This window comes from Indicator indicator, chromosome 12 (genome assembly GCF_027791375.1).
Source record: "Indicator indicator isolate 239-I01 chromosome 12, UM_Iind_1.1, whole genome shotgun sequence".
Classification (NCBI taxonomy): domain Eukaryota; kingdom Metazoa; phylum Chordata; class Aves; order Piciformes; family Indicatoridae; genus Indicator; species Indicator indicator.
This window is the reverse complement of record NC_072021.1, coordinates 25,991,858-26,011,046: the sequence shown is the minus strand read 5'-3', so window position 1 is coordinate 26,011,046 and position 19,189 is coordinate 25,991,858. Positions and strand designations below refer to the sequence as shown.

The 19,189-nt window shown below is 37.5% G+C and overlaps 1 protein-coding gene across 1 annotated transcript; it reads left to right on the top strand.

The window, feature by feature from the left end:
• Positions 1 to 281: 281 nt before the first annotated feature.
• Positions 282 to 18,302, top strand: ATP6V0D2 (ATPase H+ transporting V0 subunit d2). Its single transcript, XM_054385504.1, has 8 exons — positions 282 to 411; positions 5,072 to 5,243; positions 7,101 to 7,279; positions 9,865 to 9,944; positions 12,472 to 12,549; positions 16,066 to 16,242; positions 17,571 to 17,648; positions 18,141 to 18,302. Exons 1-8 carry the CDS (start codon positions 282 to 284, stop codon positions 18,300 to 18,302), a joined length of 1,056 nt encoding a protein of 351 aa, XP_054241479.1.
• The last annotated feature ends 887 nt before the right edge of the window (positions 18,303 to 19,189 follow it).

Below are 19,189 nucleotides of genomic sequence, written 5' to 3'. Positions count from 1 at the left end.
TTATACTTCCTTTTTGGCTTCTCTTTCTACAATAACAGGTTCATTTTCTGGCTCTGACAGGAGTGAGGTGGATTTGCTGGCTGGCTATTGTGTAAGCATCAACTATACCAGAGCTACCCTAGGAGCAAGAAACAGGAAGAAACCAGTTGATAAAACACAATCATAGGCTGGCAGGAAATCAGTGACTATTTGTCACTCCTTCCAAAGAGGAGGAAAACAGTTGGTGGCAGATATTCAGTACCATCAAGTATCCTGCAGAAAGATTAGATCTCTTTTTCTCCATGCCAGGCTACTCAGAGTTTTACTTCAATGTGGACCATGGCTACCTGGAGGGTCTGGTCCGAGGTTTCAAAGCTGGGATCTTGACAAGCTCGGACTATGTCAATTTAGCACAGTGTGAGACACTAGAAGGTAAGTCTGCTGGTTTATTTTATTTAGGAAGAAATAGTGATGCTTAGACCTTTGAAGGATGGAAGGTAGAAGACTGAACTGTTGAGAGCTTATCTTAAACAACAGAGATAGTTCTGATGCCCATTGAAGAACTGTTCTTATATTTAAGTTAATAGCTTTCCACAGAAATTACCTGAGGGTTGTACAGACTGTCATTTGCAAAGCAATACAGATGATAGGATTTTCTAGTTTACTGATAAGATTTGGAAATCTCATCCATAGCGTTCCTATGGAAATTGGCAACCTTCTCACAGATTTTAACCAAGTTATAGGACTGTTCAAGTACAGATGAAATGTTTCATCATCATTTCAGCTGGACAAAACAGTTGCCAAAGACTTATTTAAAGCTTACCATTTAGCTCCAGGTTTGTCTATAAAACATATCATTTTAGTGCTCTATTACTTCATGAGCTTTACAGCAGTGGAGGACATTCTAGGTACAAGGAAGAGAAAACTAGACCTCACAGAGATAAAACTGAACAAGTCTGAAGCCTAAGGGGGAAAAAAAGAAAGAAAGAAAAAAAGCAAAACCCTACCATCACCAATGAAGTAATCCACAAGCTTTGTTCAAGGTGACTTTGCCACAGTAATAAACAGAAAACACACTCATTTCCAAAACAGCTTTCTGTGGCCAAGACTGGTCACAGCCTGATGAAGACAGACTTGTACAAAGAATCATATGACATGCCTCTAGACACTTGGCAGGAAAAAATGAAGCAGAAAAAAAATAATCATCTTTCTAAGGGAACATAAAGTTTCTTCCTCTGACTCTAAAATAAAAGTTATGATTATACACTGAAATAATTTGGAAAATGAACAAGGGAAATAATAAGGTCACTCTGTTTTAAGTATTGGTTGCTTTGTGTGTGCAGTAATGGATTTGGGGAAATGAGAAGTGCAGAACCTAATGACTCCCATATACAATGGACTTCTGAGGCTGTCTAAACTGTTAATATAATAACAACATATATCTGAGAAGGATGCTTGCCTTTCATCTTGCAGATTAAAACAACTACATTTAAACAGATACATGTAAGCATTCACTTGTTAGAAGGTTAAAGATCTTCTCACAGTTAAAGAAGTGATTGCCAGTACAGTCAGTGGGATCTAGGGACTGTTCAACCGGACCAAATACATATACCCAATTCAGCTGATAAGATGGAAAGCTGTATCAGCTCTCCATTTCATACAGTGGCAATTCAGACACACAGCATACATGTATACACGTACTCTGAGAACTAAAATATATTCCTTATGTCAGCTGAACAAAAATCAACAGTTTTGTAGCCTATTTGTACCAGCAGTTGTGATCTGTGAAACTTAGACTCTGCAGACAGTCTCTTTATATTTTATTTTATATTATCAAAAAGTCCTACTCTGTGAATATGCAGACCTTAGAAAAAGCTGTTAGAGCCTCAAACATCTATGAAAGACACAGAGGGCAGAATGGTGAAATTATTAAACCTTGCACTTACACCACTCTTCTTCGTGGAGGAGATAAATAAATGATGTCATCATAGGCTCCATGAGAAAAAACAAACAAACAAACAAACAAAGTGACAAAAAACCCACCAACAAACCACAACAATAAAATCCTGGTTACTTATGAATAGGACAAAAAAAAAAAAAAAAAAAAAAAAAAAAGTTTAAATATTTTTAGAAACATACAAGAAAAAAGGATTTCCCTCATTCTTCCCAGAAAAATACTTGCTCATGTCAGGAATAGTTAAGAAAAACCATCTAAACTTTGAGTCATGCTACAAGAAATTTATTTTCAAGCAGGAAGTAGTCTGCAAACATTTCTGAGATGTATAAACCTTCAACATGATTAACAGCATGCAACAGACAGATGACAATAGACAGATAAAATACTTTTCTAAGTAAGATTTGCAGAAGAAAGAGCAATGACTTTCCCTTTTATTTTCGAACTTTCTTTCTAATGTTCATTCAATTTTAGCAAAGAAATTATCTCAGCAACAGAAGCGGCAGCCTCCATCAACCCATCCACATGAACATCTCTGCTACCCACTATGACTTCCCTTTTTTTCTCTATTTAGCTCCATCTTTCTCCATTGTAACCTTTTCTACTTCTTTCAGACAGCTAACAGATTTCCACCAGTTATCAACCACATACATTATTTATAATAAAAATATGAGAAGTACTGGATTTGTACAGAAGGCTAGATACACTTATTTCTCTGCATATACAGGATTCTGTAATACTAACCTTGCATCATGAATGTACAGTGCACTAAAAAGACAGACCCTTATCTCAAAACAAAAAAATGGAGTTTTATGCATACATTGTATTTTGTTTCCAACTAAAGATCCAAATTTGTGTTGTAGTACTACTGTGCTTGTCCAATAGTGCCTTCAGCTCATGTCTTCCTATTAAAAGGTAATAAATTTACCCCATTCTACACTCTGTGGCAGAGCACCACACCACAAAAACTAGCCTAAGTTAAAAATATTATAAATATGCTAAAACAAACAAGCAGAAACAGAATCAAAACCATTACGAGTAACCCATAAATAGAATCAAAAAGGCCTTTTAATTTCGAAGTGGTTTTGCTATCTCTAGAGGGGAAACCGTAATGCCAGTACAGAAGAACCACAAGAAAAAATGCAGGTTAATGCTTTACATCTGCTTGATAATTACAGAGTGAGCATAAGAGCGAGAGGGAAAGGAAAAAGCAAGGCTGCTAATTGATTTATGATACCACTGTGTAGGGTCACACAGAGAGAACAGACTTTCAGCCTTACCCAGCCATCCATTTGAGCTTGTTTGAGATATGATTTCTGTAGAGCTATCTTGTGGGCTCCAACACTGTCTGAAAACTGCCACATGGCCTGCTGCTAGTTTGGCCCTAAGTCATCAACTATTTCAGGGGAATGGGATCCCCAGAGGAACTCTGCTGACAGTGTTTGAAGTAGAATATGGGGCAGGCAGTGTTATATTTGTTGTTTTATTTGTTCCTTGCTTCCTTGTATGATGGACAGACAACTGGTCTCAAGAAGGCAGACTAGGTCACAGAAGGACAAGCACCTCAGGTCTGCTCCCACTAACATCACTGAAATAAGTTTGCTTAACGTGCCAGATCGCAGACATGCCAGCACGCAGTGGCTGAAGTAAGAGTCTAAATGAATATGGGGTAGCTGGCTATCGAAGTGAGCAGCTAATCAGGATGCCATGTGTTCAGGTTCTTGCAGTACTGTATCCTCAGCTGCAACAAAAGAAGCATGGCCAGTAGGTTAATGTAGGGGGTTATGCCCCTCTGCTCTGGTGAGACCCCAGCTGCAGTGCTGTGTCCAGCTCTGGAGACCTCTGTACAAGAAAGATATGAAGCTGTTGGAGCAAGTCCAAACTAGCACCTATCCTATGAGGAGAGGCTGAGAGAGTTGGGGTTGTTCAGCCTGGAGAAAGATCCAGGGAGACCTTATTGTGGCCTTTAAATGCTTAAAGGAGGGGCTTATAAGAAAGATGGGGACAAACTTTTTATCAGGGCCTTTTCCAATAGGACAAGAGGTAATGATTTTAAATTAAAAGAAGGTGGATTTAATCTAGTTATAGGGAAGAAAATTTTTACAACGAGGGTGGTGAAACACCGGCACAGGTCACTCAGAAAGGCTGGAAGCATTCAAGGTCAGGTTGGACCCGGCTCTGAGCAATCTGATCTAGCTGAAGATGCCCCTGCTCACTGAAGAGGGGTTGGATGACCAGATGACCTTTAAAGGTCCCTTCCAACCCAACCCATTCTATGATTCTGCAATTGCTAAAATGAACTCAAGCAGCAGCCAAACTGCACAGAAAACTGGGAATCAGCTATGTCAGAAAGAGTGCTAGATGCAGGTGTTTGAATTTGCAGTGCTTTAAGTCTCACTGTAGGCATCATGGTTAGATTCTAAGTACAGACATGAGGAAAGAGTAGCTACTGTGCTTGGAAATACACACCTTGCTAACTGCGTGTTAACTTCCCTTACAGGTACACTCTTGTTTCAGTCAGATTTTATCTGGAAATCTAATCAAATGGTCAAACCACATCACATTACTCCAATCTATAATTTACTGTAATTTAAATTACAGCTTTTGAACACAATTATGCAGCATAGCAGGGGCTTTTCTAAAAGGAAATGTTAAACTGCTTTGAATGCTAAGAACTGATTTGGATTCTTACTTTTGCCTCCTGGTGGAGAATGGTTAGCAGAGGAAATCTGTCAAATTGATTCTCTGATGTTATGAAAGCTTCTTTCAACTTTGTTGTCTAATCAACTCATTTTCCTCAGCTACCATGGCTGGGATCTCAGACAGAATATGTCACGATAACCCAAGTTCCTGGAACAGCTTCTTAGATTCTGGTAGTTGCAGACATAAATCAAAGCCAAACCAGAAATGCTAAGATTGTAACTCTACCCTTTCAAGTGCTCCACTGCAGAAGACATGTGGAGCCCAGAATCTGAGCCAGGGAAGATGTGTTGTCTCCTCTTTTTCAGGCAGCCCGATGACATAAGATTATAGTCCTACCTGAGATTTAAATGTTTAACATGAATATTTAAGATTTTAACAAAGATGGTTTGTAGACAATATGACAGTTCTCATAATCTTCCCTGAATCTAATTCCAGATCTGAAGCTACATCTACAGACTACAGACTATGGCAACTTCTTGGCTAATGAAACTGGCCCTCTCACTATTTCCACCATTGATGATAAACTGAAAGCAAAACTACTGACAGAATTTCACTACTTTAGAAACCACGCTTTTGAACCGCTCACCACTTTTCTGAATTTTATCACGTAAGTAATGTCAGCACAGTTAGAAGTTAAAGCAGTGGAACTGTATTGTACTCAAATTTCTATTATGTTTCCAAAATAGCAAAATTATTTGGATACTGCAACGTTTGCATACCCTATTTACTAATATAATTTCTGGAGAAAAAATGAGTATGCATATGTATGAAGCAGTTGTCTTTGCAACCACTTATTTTAAAGAACAAAAGCCAGAGTTTTTCTGTGTATTGTGGTAGGAGGAGTGGTAGAATTTGAGAAAAAATGTTTATCATATTCAAATATCATTTCAGTCAGAGAACTTACATACCTTAAGTTTGTGGAGGCGACTCATGCAAGTTTAGCAATTTCATGATGTACAGAGCAGTATTTCAATTCCTAGGCATGTGGCAAGTTCTAGACTTAAAGGGGGAAAGACAACACACAATACACCTACCATACTTTTTATACCAGTGAACACTGAAAACAGACAGACTTTATGTTGCATGTTGCAAAAAACTTAGATCCAAGTAGCTTATTTTAAAAGTCAAGTACTATTTGATACCAGATGAGGAGACAGTTCTGATACAGTAAGAGAATCATAAAGAGGTAAAATTTGCAAATTAATGGCTTAAATTTAAAAACAGGGATTTTTCTCACAGTAGTGTAACAACATGGACTAGTGAAATGCCAGCAGGATATTTTACCTAATTGTTTATTCCTCTTGATGTCATCTTTTTAGTATGCTATTACAGGAACACTGGCTGTTCAGCTTACTTTCGAGAAGTATTTTCTTTATAACAACACAATAAAGTATCATTATTCTTTCTTTTATTTATTTAAATTTTGTTTTTCTTGATCAATATAGCTGACCAGTAGTTTAGGCTACTACATCAAAAGGATCTTAAAGACTGCCCTAAGACAGCTGTGAGCTGTAGGCATGCAGTGTTTACATTTTGATTCTGGGAAATAAAAATGAAAATATTAAAATGATGGCAGCTTTTTTTCTCACACTGATTGATAAGCATGTATGCATGTGTATGCACAAACTCTGCACACACAGGGGTTTTTTAATAGTGGAAATGCTAGATTAAGATACAGAACTCAAAAAATTATCGAAATACATTTTACCAGATCCTCAAGCTCCCTCACAAATTTTGTGAGTTGATATTAATCCCTATATGTCTCCAGCTGTGCTCTGAATCAACAGTGTAAGCTGAAGACTGTCATAAGCACTCTGAGCTATTCTAAGGGAGTGGCTTTCCCAAGTCACTGATAAAACTCTTATTGGCCTCTCTGGCAGTAATAGTAAGATGCCAATAGAAAACTTCAACTGAAAACTTTGAGCAACAAAGAAGAAATTGGTAAGAACATGTTCTCAGTTTCCTTTTGGGAGAATGTTTACAGATAAGTGAGATGAAAATCTTAAGACTGATCCATCTGCATGAACTCTGCAGTTTTAGCGCTGAGTTCCCATGCATTTCTTCTCTGTCCAGGTGGTCTGTAGGAAATAACAAAATCCCAAAGTAGAGAAGCTGCTAGCACAAGTGATTTACTTTTTGATACCACTCATAGTCTCCTACTATAGTGAATCTATATTTAACAGCTGTTAGGCTCATTATATTCAAGTTTCAGCTTCCCCTTCTTCAACTGTATCTTTTTCCAAACGAGTCATGTGGTTTAAAACTGGTACTATGTTGCCTACCTGTTATTTAAAACCTTCTGTTTGGTTTTGATGAGAGATTGATACAGAGTGAATGCACAAACCCACAAGTATTGTGGCCTGTTTTGACTTTAATATTATCACCAAATTTCAAAAATCTTGGGCTAGTATTTTTTTTAAAGGAAAATCCATTACTTTGTTTTACTTTTTTCTTTCATATACAGATACAGCTATATGATTGACAATGTAATTCTTTTAATAACTGGCACATTACATCAGCGCCCCATAGCTGAACTTGTTCCCAAGTGCCATCCACTGGGGAGCTTTGAGCAAATGGAAGCAGTCAGCATTGCCTCAAACCCCACCGAACTCTTCAATGCAATTTTGGTCGACACACCATTAGGTAGGAACACTACATGATTTCTTTTTTTTTTTTTTTTTTTTGCTTCTTGAAACAATGAATCCTGTATCATTAAGAATACCTATGTTTTCATAACAAAAAACATGAAGTGTGGATCATAAGCTTTTGAAATGGTGTACAGGCCATTTTCTAACAGCTTCTGTATTAACCTTAGGTAGCAGACATAAGGAAAACATGCTACTCAAGAAGTGTAATGGGTATCTTTTATACTGAAAGTAGACACTGATTTAGAGCATCTTAATTGCTATCTATAATTAAAAAGTCTAAGATGAAGTCTTGCTGATCCCTCCCTAAGGATCAAGCTTCCCTCTTGGTATTTAGGCATGATTTGAACACAATGGAAATCGCTATTTTGAAGAATTAAATTTAAAAGCAAACTAGATTGAGGCTTGGGAAGGTCTCATTCTAAAATTGGGATGAACCTCTGCTCAGTGTGCTACAGCATGCAACATGAACAAAAACTAACAAGCCGTGGGAGACTTCTGGGAGTAGTACAGAAAAAAGATGGAACTGGATTGATTTGAATATATATGAAACTGCTGCATGTCTTCATCTTGAGTACTGTGAGTTGTTTTGGGCTCTGCTTCTCATGAACGTGGCCCTAGACAGGAACCAAACTACCAACCAACCACTCATTGACTCCGCACCCCCAGTGCATTGTGTGGAGAAAACAGGAGAATAAAGGGTCTTGTGGGTTGAGGTCACAGATGAAGTACTGTTGCAGCCAAACCAGACCCAACTTGGGGAAAATTAACTTGATTTGTTGTTGATGAATAAACATATAATTAATTACTGATCCAGGCATTATGAAACAAAAAGAAAAGAAAGAAACATTTACACACTCAGGGAAAACAACTTTCCTTCCTGCTTTGTCACTCCTTCATTCCAGACTCTTCTCCTGTATCCCCTTGTTATCACTATGCTTACACTCAATCCTGTTGGAGAGCCAATGGGCAGCACAAGCAGTGAGGGAAGTTTACAGTCAGTTCATGTTGGGTTTTCTCTGCTGCTCCTCACTCCTCACACTGATTCTCTGCTCCAGAGTGGGCTCTCCACTGGCTGCACCTCTTGTCGGGAGTATCTGCTCCAGCATACATCCTCCACAGGCAGCAGGAAGTAGTTGCTCCAGAGCCATGCTGTAATATCTCCTTCTCCAAGCTTGGTGTTCCCTTTGCTGTTTATCAACATTTTTTTTCCCTCCTCCTTTCTGCATGCTGCATTTTCCCCCCTTTCTTAAATATATTTTCCCTGAGGTGACACCATCTTGGCTGAGGGGCTCAGCTGTGCCCTGTGGTGAGTCTGTTGGAGCCAGGTAGAATTGGCTGTCTGGCACAGCCTCCCCTCACAGAGCCCATCCTGCAGCCTTCTGTTGGCAGTACCAGGGCACTGGCACCCCATGCAGTGAAATCAGAGAAGGTAGAGGGCAGGACAGCTAAAAGGAACAAGTGGTCACCGCTGCCATGTGCAGACAGACACAGGCAGAACTCCAGTTTGGAAGGGACAAGGATGAAGGACGATGTTTACAAACTCCTGAAGACAATCATTTGTCCACAGTGACTTACAAAATGCTGCTTACCAAATCCTTTAGAAGACCAAATTCCAGCACCAAATTCCAGCAGAATCCCAAATACTCACAAAACCAGATAAAGTTAAACAATCTTTTCACACAGCTGGTAGTAAATTTCTGGAAATTTTTTTGCTAAAGAAGTTTGTAAAAGCAGAGAGTAGCATCAGATCTTTTAAAAGACAAATTCATGTGCAACAGATCTACAAAGAGTTAATAAGGGGAACGTTGCTCATCCAAAATCTGAATGCTGGAAGAGTCAGAAGGGAGAAGACCACAAAACGTGGCCAGGGTCACATCTTCCATTGCCAGCATTTGAGACCACACTACATCATGCAGCACTAACCTGCCCCACCAGCATATCTTAGGAACAGTGAGGGACTGGCTTACCTTTGGTGGTTATGAACACAGTATTTTTAAGCAGTTCAGATGCACAAAGAAAATTCATCTTTTGCCTCCCTGTTCAAAAGCTTGCTCTTTAGCCAGTTCTGCAGGGGACCTGGAATCATAGATGGAATCAGGAATTATGGTCAAAGCTTGTGCTCATTACCAGTCGAGACTTCTTGTCCTCCCTACAGACAAAGCCAAAGAGGAAGAGGGAAAATAGGAAAGAGGATTCTCTCTAACAATTGCCAAATACCTGCATGATTTACGACAAAAATTATCTTTCATGTTCCTTACTAGAAAAACCTCCCTAGTGCCCAGACCATATACTTCAGGGAAGATTAAGGCTTTCATTAGCATTTCTCATGTGATTTTCTCTGGAGATGTGGACTCTGGCCAGAGCACTGATTGATTTGCCCCACAGCATATTCTCATTAAAGAGGAGGTAGTAGGAGGATAAGGGGAAAATCAAGAGGATTTCTCTTCTCTGTTATATCACTCACTCTTGTACAACAGAAACCTAAGATCCTTGCTTGCACACTGGTGAATGGCAATAGACAAGAGATGCATATTATCAGCATGTAGATTTATACTTCAGTATAATAAACTCTGCTTTCAGCTGCTTTCTTTCAAGACTGCTTGTCTGAAAATGACCTGGATGAAATGAACGTAGAAATAATGCGCAACAAACTGTACAAGGCAAGTTCTTGCAACAGAATGGTAATGTTCGGGGGTTTTCAAAGTGTCTCAGAAGAGGAGGTCAGTATCATTAACCCTATTTTAAGGATAAGGAAACAGAAGTATGGTGAGATAAAGCAAGCTGTCTAGGTCACCTGGTTGATGACAAGTCCAGGAATCAAATCCAGCTCCTTTCATTTCTGCTCCACTGTTTGGAGAGTTTTTAGGTCTGCATCCAAATTCTAATTTAATATCTCATTAATGAAAATGCTATACACATCAGGCTAATAGGCAGATCCATTTGTTTATGAATAACTCAGTTATGCACCAAATGTCACAGAACTGTTAGCTCCTAAATGAGCCTAGACAGGCTTTTGGCTAACATTTATTTTTATATTTAAAAGGCAGATGTGATTTGGAAAGGCCTAATTCCTTTGAGTCTAACACTTGTATTTTCCTTAAGGCTTCTGTACAATTTTCTTTCTTTTTAAACTGTCCTTATCATTGCTACAGCACACTGCTGTAAAGATATGCATCTAAGATGTGCCTTGAATTTTAAAAGCACTTCACAAACATTAGCACACAGGTCAGTGCTCTGAGGATGGTCTCTTTAAAGGGTATACATATTTCATTCCATTAATGGTTCCTCCTGGCACATCCTCTCCAAATTCTTTTTTTATCTTTCTTTGACAGTGGGTGCCCTGGACTGTGCAAATTATTCCTACTAGGGTGAAAGAAAAAAATTCTTCAGTTTGTCTTATGAAGGATATTTATAAATTTTAAAGGCAATATTTAATTCTTAAAGATTCTGCTACTTCCTCTCATTCAAAACTACACTAGTGTGCTGGTTTGAGGCCAGCCAGAACATCTCTTGCCCCGAAAGGGACAAAAGAATGACACATGCAAACGGATTGGAGAGTGGTGGAAAAAGTTAAAATGGAAAAAACGAATTGGTGAAGCTACAGAGAACTACAAGCTACAAAGCATAGTGACAAAGAGTATCCCAAAGCATACAGAACCCCTCACAGAATTCCCAAAAGCTTCCCAGTCCTCCCTTCCTCCCACCTGAGGGTCTACCCAACCCCTCAGGGCTCTTCCTTCCCCCCCCCGCCGACTGCTAGGCAAGTCGCAGGCTGGCCCGGTCTGAGACTGCCTCCCCCGCCCTTCTCCTCCTGGCATTAGGCCTAGTCAGGCCTAAGAGGCCTTGAGGATACTCCCCCGGCATTACCCGATAAGAGAGGACATCTCCCATGGGAGCAGAGGGAAGAAAGAGGAAGAGAATGACTCTGCAGATGGCCTTATAGGGCACAGGATTTATGGGTAGAAATACGGCATTTCCTGTGTCCACCCCTCTGGGTGGGCACCCAGGACACCAGAGGTGTATCTCATGTAGCAGTGGCAGGGGGCACCCAGCCTAAACTGCCACAACTAGTTATGCCAAGTATTTTAATTCTTTCATAGTTATATTCTAAATTAGACACTTTTTCCCCATTTGATAACATGCGGATTTGACTCTTGTATCCTGTGTGGATGACCATGTATTTACACTTATTAAATATACTTTTGGGGGGTCATTTGATTTTTTTCTTTGTGGTGGTTGTTTTTTTAGTTTTTTGTTTGGTTTGGGGCTTTTTTGTTGTTGCTATTTGTTTGTTTGTTTTGGTGTTTGTTTTTTTCTTCTCACTCTTACAAGTATGGGGGGTTATTCTGCAAAAACATCTAAATTATTAATATAACATCTCTCTTACGCTTCAGCTGTCTATGTGATCAATTATGTCTAATATTTACTATCAGACAGCATTATACAGAGCCTGATACATAATCCCATGTAGCAGATCTCCCTTGAGATGCCTTTACTGAAAATTCACTTAATTGCATGGCTAGTGACAGATTCTTTTGACAAGATTGTGTGAAGTTGTAGCAAATGCATTTTGATAATGTGAATGTTCCCTAAGACAGTACTTTGGGGCACAGAGAGGTAGAGGGAACAGTATCTCTGAGATATTTAGGGGCCTTCCTGCACAAGTATTTTTCAAATGAGTGCAGAGGCCAGTACCCTTAATAGACCAGAGGGCTCTGCAGACCAGTATTACAGAAGCTTTGTCTGCTGTTGTATTCTAATCCAGGGTTTAGGGTAGAGCAGCAGGGATTATCTTGTGTATCTTCATAGTGCTGGCCCAATAGCCCTGGCATATTCCCAAATTCCCTCCTCCACACTATAAACACAGAATTTTCTCCAGCCATCTGCTTATTACGCAGTAGAAGTTCAATGGAGCTCAAGAAGTTCCTTCTTCTAAGAGCAAAGAAAACATTATTTGTCCTCTAACAATTTTTGAAAACATTTGAAACCATATTGTAATCACAAGATATTTGCATTCTACTATTTCAACTTTTAATCCAGAACAAAATTAAGCACATACTTGAATTTAAATTCATAGGTAGAATTATCAAAATTGATGGAAATATTTAAAAATTAGGTTCAAGACTATATGGTGCGGGTCCAGGTCTTATGCAGCATTTAAAATACTTCTCTTCTTCTTTCATGTAGTCTTATCTTGAGGCATTTTATAAGTTTTGTGAAAAACAAGGTGGTACTACAGCAGAAATAATGAGACCTATTCTTGAGGTAAGAAAAATTTAGTCTTTGTATATGAAAGTACTCCACCATGTTTTCATAATTAGCTTGCTTCAATTTTTTTCCTTTTCCTTCTCTCTCCATTTGCAAAGTTCTCTGTCACATGTTTGCTTCTTCTCTGATTAAAAACCGGTTTTCTAAGATGTAATGAAGACTTTATTCTAGGATGACTTTTACCTCTTGACTAGAGAAGCAGCTAGTCCATTACCAGGCAGGAGTTAGCCTCAGATAATATTTTTTATAACAGAGAGCAGAACACTAATCTGAAATTTTTGCCCGTTAACATTTTCAGTACCACGTAGCGGAGCTAAAAAGGGATTATTCTTACATGTTCTAGCTCAAAGCTAAATTTGGGATAGCTAAGATCTGGCATTACTGTGTATTTACTAATCAATAACTTTCAAGCTTTGTAGCACCATTATGTTTGTCTTCTTGTCTATGAAAATGAATGGTTGAAGACAGAGTTGAGTGACTTTCAGAACTAGCATCCCACAGAAAATTCCAAGTCTATGTTTTATTTTAATCTCTACTCAGAAAAGTTTATTATTTATTTTTCCATGACATACAAAACTTCTAACATCCTCCCTCCCAAAGCATACCTGCAGCATAATGAATGATATTTTTGGTATCAGTTATTGTAATAAAAGATGCAGAAATTCCTAAAATTGAATTCTCAGCATCCAGATGGGGTTTTTTGTTTATTTTGGTTTTGTTTCCCCCCCCCCCCCACACACACATGTACTATCACAATTCCTTGCAGAATTTGGTAACCAGATCACCCATTTGTTTCCAGGAGTCTTTTCTTGCTGGACAAGCAGCATTTACACCCTGGAAACTGAACAAAATTCACTGAGCTTCTATAACATCACACTAAAAGTTTGTGTTATAGGAGAGAGATAACTCTGGGAGCTCACTCCTGAAGGAAGAATGAACCTAAATTACATCTTGCAAAATAATGTCCTACAAGAGAATAAAATTTCATATTTTGTTTAACTAGGACACAGTATTTCAGTTTATGTTCTAAATAAAATATTCTTAATCAACTTAAATTGACTAGTAATTAAGTATTTTGACTATTCTTTTCTGAAAAAAAAAATTAAGAGATTGGTTGGGAGAAGTAAAGACATTTTCCACAGCTGATTCAGATTGTTTTAGAAAGTTCATTTTTAGCTAGAAATTCACGCTGAGAACAGATTACTTACCGACGTTAGTTTAAGCGTGTTGGAAAACTCTCTTTATATCAGTGGTAACAGTTTGGTCTATGATAAGCTTCTTTAAAATCCCTATCTAGTGTCAATCAGCAAGGAGGATAAACTTTTTCTGTAGAAGATTTGCTATTCTATGACATTTTAATAATCTGAAGACACACAGAGAGCAGATTGCTAATGGCTGAATTCACAAAAAGGCAAAGTTTAATTATTCAGAGAATACTTGCTATTTATTCTGTAATCTTATATGTAAGACTACCAACCTGACCCTGCCAGAATGAGGCTGAGGTATTTAGCTACTCAGCTCCTTGACCACCAGTCGCAGTGCCAACATTCCACATTAAAAGTACTGATGATGTCTCTTCCACCATGGACAGCAAACAATGCATGTTTAACTCTGACTCTGGCCAGAAAATGCAAGACTGCACTGCAGCTATAAGGGCCCCACGCTCATTCTCAAGCAGCAGACATTCCACTTCAGTTTCCTATATGGAAACTAAAGCACTTAGGAAATGGCCATCCTGTGACTTCACCTCTACCTGCAGCAATTAAATGGCCCAAGTCATCAAGTAACTCTGGAGAATCTCAAGTGCCAATGATGTGAAGAACTAAGTGGTCTGTATGAATGGGGCTAATACTGTAAATTTCCTGCTAGCATTAGCTGCAGTTGCATCTGAGCATGCTTTTTACCCAACAAATTATTAAAAATCTAACAGCAAAGTCTATGTGACTTTAACAAGTTAAAACCCCGAAACAGTTTCACTAGGGCTGATAGGCCTGTTTGTTTTAATAAGGCTAATGAAATTTGGCCCAGTTACTCATTAGCTAGAATTTTTTTCAAGCACACTTATTTTCTTGTTATTTCTCTATTGTTTACTCATTTCTCTTACTCTGAAGTCACTGCCAGAGGGCAGCTGGGTCCTTGTTACATTGCGTTCCAGTACATAGGAGGAGGATCTATGAATATGCACTTGACTGCTAAAGTTGTAGAACTGTGTTGCAACTGCAGAATTACTATCCAACACCAAAGTGCACCTTTCTGCATAAAGAAGTTCAAAAATACACAGCATCAGAAATGTTGCAATCTGCCTGAAATGTGTGTACTGTATAGGCTTCACCTGAAAGATTTTCCTGCACAATCCCTGCAATTAGCAAGGGCCCTGCTGTTCTTGCAACATAAAAGTAAGTCACGAATGAAAAACCAAAACCAAAACCAAAACCAAACCCAGAAACAACCAGCCATAGTCAATTTAGGTCTCCAAAGAGAAGAACAGATTTAAATTAGACACAACTGAGTAAGATTATATTTATTTAGCATTAAATTTTTAATTCACACTGTAAGAATGTCATATGAAATTTTGCCTTGTACAGAAGAACAACCTCAGATCTACACAGGATGACTTTCAGTCTACTGCTGCAGGGGAAATGCAGATCCTACAGGCACCTAAACCTGGAGGGAAAATTATAGCCTGTGGTTCTATGCATTAAAATCAACTGTTATTTGAAACACTGAACTTTAACTTGCCAAGTAAACAGCCCTTTCCACATTATTAAATTACTGTTTTAAATATGTGCACTCAGAAACAATTTTTATTTTTTTTGTCCAGAATTTCCATTCAAACTTTACTCTCAACAGCACTCTGAATTAGCCCTGAACAGTACTGTTGATTCTGAGTCCTGTATAATATTAATATTAATATTAATATTAATATATTATATATAATATATTAATTATTTAATATATTTATATATTTTTATATATTTATATATTATATAATATATATATAATTATATATTATATTTATATATATATTATAATTATATATATAATATATAATATATAATATATTTATATATATTATATTAATAATTAATTAATTAAATAATATATATAATATATAATATATAATATAATAATAATAACAACAAATATTAATATTAATATTAATATTAATATTTGTTGTTATTATTATTATTCATAACTTTAGAATGGTGCATGAGGAGATTTTTTTGTTATCAACACCTGGGTAACTAAATAGGGAAATGAGGATGTAGCAGAGATGATATTTTCAGTACAGAAAGTCACAGAATAAAAGCTGTGCTTGCAAAACCCTGTTTGATTTTCCAGTTAAAATTTAACAACTATTGCAAATAAGGAGTTACAATGTTTAATATAAGGTATGTTTCCAATGCTCTGAAGGCCACTTGTTTTAGCTTACTGAAAATAAGTTGTATCTCCACCTCAATTTGGAGCAAGATCTCTGCTAACATGTCTTTATTCTTTGTTTTGCATATTAAGTTTGAGGCAGACAGACGTGCCTTTATCATCACCATTAACTCATTTGGCACTGAGCTGAGTAAAGACGACCGGGAGAAGCTGTATCCAACCTGTGGAAAACTGTATCCAGAAGGCTTACATCTGCTGGCCAATGCAGATGACTACGAGCAAGTGAAGTGTGTTGCAGATTATTATGCAGTACGTGATCTCATTTCTTAAACCAAAAAGGCAAAACATAAACACCCAACATCTCTTGATGTCAGCAATTTTTAAAACATATTCACGTGAGAAAAATTTTGAGAGAGAAAAAATCAGCAAAGACACAAAAGATTCCGCAAAGATGTATATGGAATCAAAGGCCTTTCATATGAAGACATATTACTGTGATACAAAGTTCCTCTTATAGTGATGTTTAAATAAGACCAAATCACATTCTAGTAAACAAAACCCTTCCTCCTTCATTAACCCTCCCCAAACTGAGTTTCACTTCTTAGCTGCTGCCTCAAAGATTTTGGAGCAAAGGTGTAAGTCATTTTAAAATGTGCTGACCAAACAATTCATGTCAAGGATGAGTGCAGTCCTGGTTTATTGCTAGTGTACCATGTAAATGCCCTTCTGAAAAGTTTTGTCTAAATAATTGACTGAATTAGAGTAGATGAAGTTGTTAATATCGATGCGACTAGTGCTGCTATTAAAGATGAATCAAGCTGCAGAACTTGCTCTCTGAATTAACTGTGTTACTCTACCCATAATAGTTAAGCTACCTCCAAGCAGATACCCAAAACCAAAAATGAGGTCTAGTTTTCTCCTTTTTCCACAGAAGAAACAAAGCTGGAGACGCAAATCTGTTCCTCTGCATAAGCAGAATGCTAGAAGTGGGTGTCACCATGCCAGAGAATGTCTATTCATGTGATGGTGGGATATTTAGATGAGTGTGGGAACCACTCTATACTGCATTGCTACTTCATAGGAAAAACCAAACAAATACACAGAGAAGCAAATTACACAGAAATGTGAGACATAAGAAATTAACTCAGATATATTTGTGCAGAGTATTCCAGGATGACTAACGGATTTAGATACAATATTAATGCAGACAAAGCAAATCCAGCTGACTACTGGAAATAAAATGACTAGCCATGTGAGGATTGGAGTGCAGGGGTTTGGCTCCATTTACAATTCTGTGTCTGACAGATATTATTTGTACAAGAATTTCAGTGCTCTCTGTTCAAAGGAGTACAAGGTCATGTTCATCCTACAATTAAGTCTCTCTTAATGCCTTCGGTAAAATACTCTAAGTTGTAGGAAATGATGCTAAGAAGCACAAGAATAAATGTGATTTTTCTTTCTTTTGCTGACTATATGCTTTTAAGTTTTGATTTATGTGGAATTGTAATCTATACATGAGGTCTTCTGTACAGAAAAATTACTTAACATAGATACATTAACAAAGTAATGTAAAGTAACTGTGCTGCACAGAATACAAAAGTACCTTACTTCCATTGGGTGGTTGTCTATGCTTTTAGGAGTACAAGGCTGTGTTTGAAGGTGTAGGGAGTGGCACTGGAGAAAAGACACTGGAAGATGCATTTTTTGAACATGAGGTAAGAGCTTCTAACCTTAAAATATGAAAATGAAAGTTCTCCACCTGGAATAACGGGAACAAGATACTAGGCTTTTGATTGTACTATACTGCATGATTCAGCTTTGTATTCAAGAACACTGTATTTATGGCTGTCAGCATCTGTCTGAAGCAAAATAGAGGGATTCACCTTTTTAAATAAAATAAATCCCAGGATATTCTTCTGAAAACTGGTTGTGGAACTGCCAACCCTGACAGCCTATACAAAAGCCATCTCATGTAAACTGCTTAATGAAATGTCTTTTGAAGAGTCTCCTGAAGAAGGTATTTCACCACTGTCCTTTCCTTACCTGTAGTTTTGCTGTAGTCTATTACCAGAATTAATCCACAGATGACATTTCAATTATATTTATACCCAAGAGACTCTTTTCTTGATCATGAAAGCTACCATATAAAACCCACATTTGCCTTCTTTAATACTTTGTCAGAAGACTCATTTTATTTTTTTCAACAGGTAAAACTGAATGTGCTTGCATTCAACAATCAGTTTCATTTTGGAGTATTCTACGCCTATGTAAAGTTAAAGGAACAAGAATGCAGGAATATTGTATGGATTGCTGAATGCATTTCTCAGAGACACAGAACCAAAATTAACAACTACATTCCGATTTTCTAGAGCTAAGAATGTATAATCCTACAATGCCTGAACAGATGCATTGTGGCACAGAAGAGAAGAAAAATCTTATTTCAAAAGTAAATTCTTATTAGTTGACTTGAACTTTATTAATAATCTTCCTAATATATAGCAGTGTAAGAAAAAGTAATGCAATTAGAGATACAAAAATCTTATAAGGAAATATTAATCATCTTCTTCATAAATTTTATTGGTAGATTTGTTTTCCATTGTGCCTATTTTAATTTAATTGATCAATAAAACTCCCTGCAAGGTCTTACATACATAGTCTTTCTCTTTTGTGGAAGTAAGCTTTATATAAATGGTGTTTGAAAAGCAATTTACTTACTTAATTCTGAATTAATGCTTTCCTCAAAGGGTGAACTCAATCACCACTTCCGTCTTACAGTTCACACCTTCTTCATGGCATACAAGATTGTGTGAAGGATTTAATACACAAAGAAGAGAGAAACTTTAGGATTACTCTGAGATTCCCCTTGAGGAATCTCAAGAGAGCTTCCTGAACCTTTCTAACTGTGACAGCTCTCTGCAGCTAATTGTAAACAAGTAACTTAATCTTAATGAAACTGGCTTCACTTATAACTTTATGGTCACATGAGGAGCACTGTGTCAAAGAGAGGGTGTCTAATCTAATCCACAGCAATACAAATACCTCCTCCCAGCACACCACAGACGCTGTCTTCATGTATGCACTAGGGAAGATTATGAAACATGAATGAAAATACCAGCCAAGTCTGTATCAGTTTTACGTCAGACACAAACAACACCAGCTCTGAGCTATTTGAGGACCTGGCTAAGATTGCTAACTAAAAATAGAGTGAACAGTTGAAGCCAGATTGTAGCAAGACAAGATTAATTCTGCTGAAGAA